This window comes from Propithecus coquereli, unplaced genomic scaffold, assembly GCF_000956105.1.
Source record: "Propithecus coquereli isolate 6110/MARCELLA unplaced genomic scaffold, Pcoq_1.0 Scaffold158, whole genome shotgun sequence".
NCBI classification, from domain to species: Eukaryota; Metazoa; Chordata; class Mammalia; order Primates; family Indriidae; genus Propithecus; species Propithecus coquereli.
In genome coordinates this window covers 4947591-4950866 of record NW_012140302.1, presented here as the reverse complement: position 1 = coordinate 4950866, position 3276 = coordinate 4947591, and the positions used below count along the sequence as shown (strand labels likewise).

Below are 3276 nucleotides of genomic sequence, written 5' to 3'. Positions count from 1 at the left end.
TCAGCTTGGGCAGCCAGACTTGGATGAGGGGCTAAAGCAGCTGCAGGTACTTGTGTTCCTTGTTTTCGGTGAGAATAGGGGGATGGGCAGAGCTGAAGACAGCAGCAGGTCTTCAGAACTTCTCTGGTCCCTCTCTACCAGCTACCTGGGGCTCTTCTCTGTTTCTCCATCCTTGGTGCTGTGAAGGAGGAGTGCACAGGGGTTCACAGGGCCAACTGCACCCACTACAGCTGCTCTACCAAATGCCGTTCCTAGCCCTCTCCTGCTCCAGGGTTCCACACTTGCAGACATGGGGCCATCATCCTTCTGCCCCAGTGTCTTGGTTTATCCTTTTCTCCTGCCCATCTCCATCCCCACTTTCTAGTCTCTCAGGAATTCCTTGAAGCCTCTAGTCCCCTGAGAAGTCCACTTCTTGTTTTTAGGTATGGCGAGAGATTCATGTGTTTCTGCATATCGGTTCTGTAATTCTTTACATTTGGTGCAGTAGAGGGAACCTGCAGCACACACTTACTCAATCTGATATACTGAAACCATCACATTCAGAATCGTATCCTTAAACTGAGCCTCCTGAGCAACATATAGGATATATGGGGATTAGAAAAAACACTAGTACTTCCTGGATATGTCAACTGCATTCCCTGACTTCTTTAACAACTGAATTCTGGGTAGGTTCAGCCAATGGGAACCTGGGAAGACTGGAAGGGGGATGAGGGAGGAGACAAGGATGCCCCCTGGATGATGTCTTAAATAGCACGTGTGGGTGGCTTCTCAGTGGCCACAGCTCCTGGCAGGCAGCAGTCATTATGGTCTAGCTCCTATTGGTCAGCTCCGTGGCTTTTGGTAACGTCACCTTCTCCTGCGGTCCCTGCAGTCCTGTGGGTAGGAGCTCTTGTTTTTCTTGCCTTTTGAGTGCTTCATCATTTCCTGTTTAGCTTGCAGCAAAGCCATCTTCTGTGCGATTTCCTACATTCAGTTCTTTTTGTTGAAAGGCCTAGAGTGGTTTTGTTTTCCTAGCTGGATCCTGACTTACAGATCAAAATTCTGAAGACACATTTTCTAAGATAATAATTGGTAATTCCTTTCTTTGAGGGGAAAGGAGAATCACAGTAAAGAAAGTCTCAGCTTTCAAAGATCTTAATATCTAAGACATCCCAAGTTATTTTAAGAAGTGACATGAAAATTTGCAAAATGTGAATTTTTGGCAATATATTCTCTGTAACTGCAAATATGTCACAAAGTAGTTTTGCAAGGAAAGATTTAGGGTCCTATCATATTATCAAACAGTGTTCTACAATTAGGAAACACTATCTTGGAGGAGTGAAAGCTTTGTCTGTAACAGAAACCTTGCTTAAGGCTTCTCAAGCTTCAGATCCACCTCAGGGGCCACCATGAAACAGTTTAAAGAAAACTACTTTTATTGTTTCTCTTATTTACCATTTTCTCTGTTGAAGGAGGCTTAGGTAAAATGGTAGAATATCTTTAGAAAAGTCTTATGTGGCTTTTTTCTTATTTGGAAATAGAGAACGCAACTGCCCTCTAAGCCTAGTGTATTCTTACCACTCCACAAATGCTTAATAAGCAGCACATGAATGACAAGAGCCACCACCGTGGCTCATGATCAGAAAGAGGAGAGCCACATTGTGCCACTGATATACAATAGCGCTGCAAATCTAAAGGTTCTGAAAGATGCTGCACTTGTATAAAGCCCTGAGTACCTGCTTTCATTCCCAGTTTGAGCTATAATATATGGGTCATCTGTTTATTAAAGGAGAAAGCTTACTTTGGCGTGGAATAAATTGGTGCTTGCAGCAAGATGCTATTTAATACAAAGGATGTTTCTTGAATTCCTTTCAGATCTGAGCTCCACAACTTAAGAGTGTTTGGTGTGTGTGTTTTAAAATTGCATGGACTATTATACAATCCCTTTTATTCAGCTGGCACGAGAAGGATATTCCCATCCTCTTTATGCTCTGTTCTTTACTTCCTCAAAGCTGAGGTGGCAAAAACACTGCCAAGCCTTATCCAGCTTTTCATGGAAAGCCGCCACTCTTAACTGGCGCCTAAATGCAATTTCAGACTGTCCCAGGAGAACTTCATGCTTTGAGGTGAATTCGTAACGTTAGGGCCAACAACGAAGTTAACATAAACTTTCACTGTTAGAAAGAAAAAAAGTTTGCAGGCTTACTGCAGGAGCTCTGCTTCTGTGAGTGCCTCTGTCCTCCGCTCCCCAGTGACAATGGCCAGTTCATCCTTCAGCTCCTGGATTTCCTTCTGTAGACGGATAATCATCTACAAATGTTGAGGAGGCAGAGGAAATGTCAACTTCTCATTAAGGTGAACTTGGTGGCAGAGAACATACATCTTTTAAAATGATGAACTATTTTAAAGACATAAAAATGTATAATGACATAAAAAGCACTCCTATACCTACCAGCTGGCTTTGTTAAATCTTAACATTTTGTTGAAATAGTTGAAGAATTTTTTTAACAAATAAAACATCACTGATGTAACAGGAATCCCCTATTCCTATTCCCCTTCCATCCTTCCTGGGGGATCACTGTACTGAATTTAACGGGTATCATTTCCCTGCATGTTTTCATACATTTACTCCATATGTATGGATGTACTCATAAATAATGTATGGTATCATTTTGCATGCCTAAATTTTATGTAAATGTTACATTACTGCATGTAATTGCAACTTGTTTTTCCCTTTTACATTATGTTTTTGAGCTTATTTATATTGCTTCATGTGGCTCTAGTTCATTGATTTTCATGGATATATAGTATTTCAGTAAATGAATATATCACAATTTGTTCAACTATGTCTCTTGTTGATGGACATTTAGGATTTTTGCTTTTGCTATTAGTGTTACTGTGAATATTATAAATCTCTCTGGACACATATGTGAGAGTTTCTCTATAGTGTGCACTTAGAACTAGGATTTCTTGGTTGTGGAGTATGTGCATCTTGCCTTTATTATTACACATATTGTTAAATCACTCTTCAGAGTAGTTGTACAAATGTACATCCCCATCAACTATATATGTAAGTTCTTATTTCCCCACATTTTTTGCTGCTGTGTAATCTTGACAGATATTTTAATTTTGCCAATCTGGTAGGTATAAAATGATATATCACTTTAGTTCTAATTTGCATTTTTGTGATTATTAGTGAGGTTGGTCATCTTTGCATATGTATATTGGCAGTTTGGGCATCTTCTCCCGAGAATTATTTATTCATTCTTGCCCATGTTTCAATTGACTTGTTTTTCT

The 3276-nt window shown here is 40.2% G+C and overlaps 1 protein-coding gene across 1 annotated transcript in view; it reads right to left on the bottom strand.

The window, feature by feature from the left end:
• The window catches only part of KIF6 (kinesin family member 6), a 480713-nt gene that overhangs the window by 252906 nt on the left and 224531 nt on the right, over window positions 1-3276 (bottom strand). The window contains exon 8 of the mRNA XM_012640809.1: window positions 2186-2289. Within this exon, the coding sequence (XP_012496263.1) occupies window positions 2186-2289 (104 nt within the window). The remainder of the gene's footprint in view (window positions 1-2185; window positions 2290-3276) is intronic.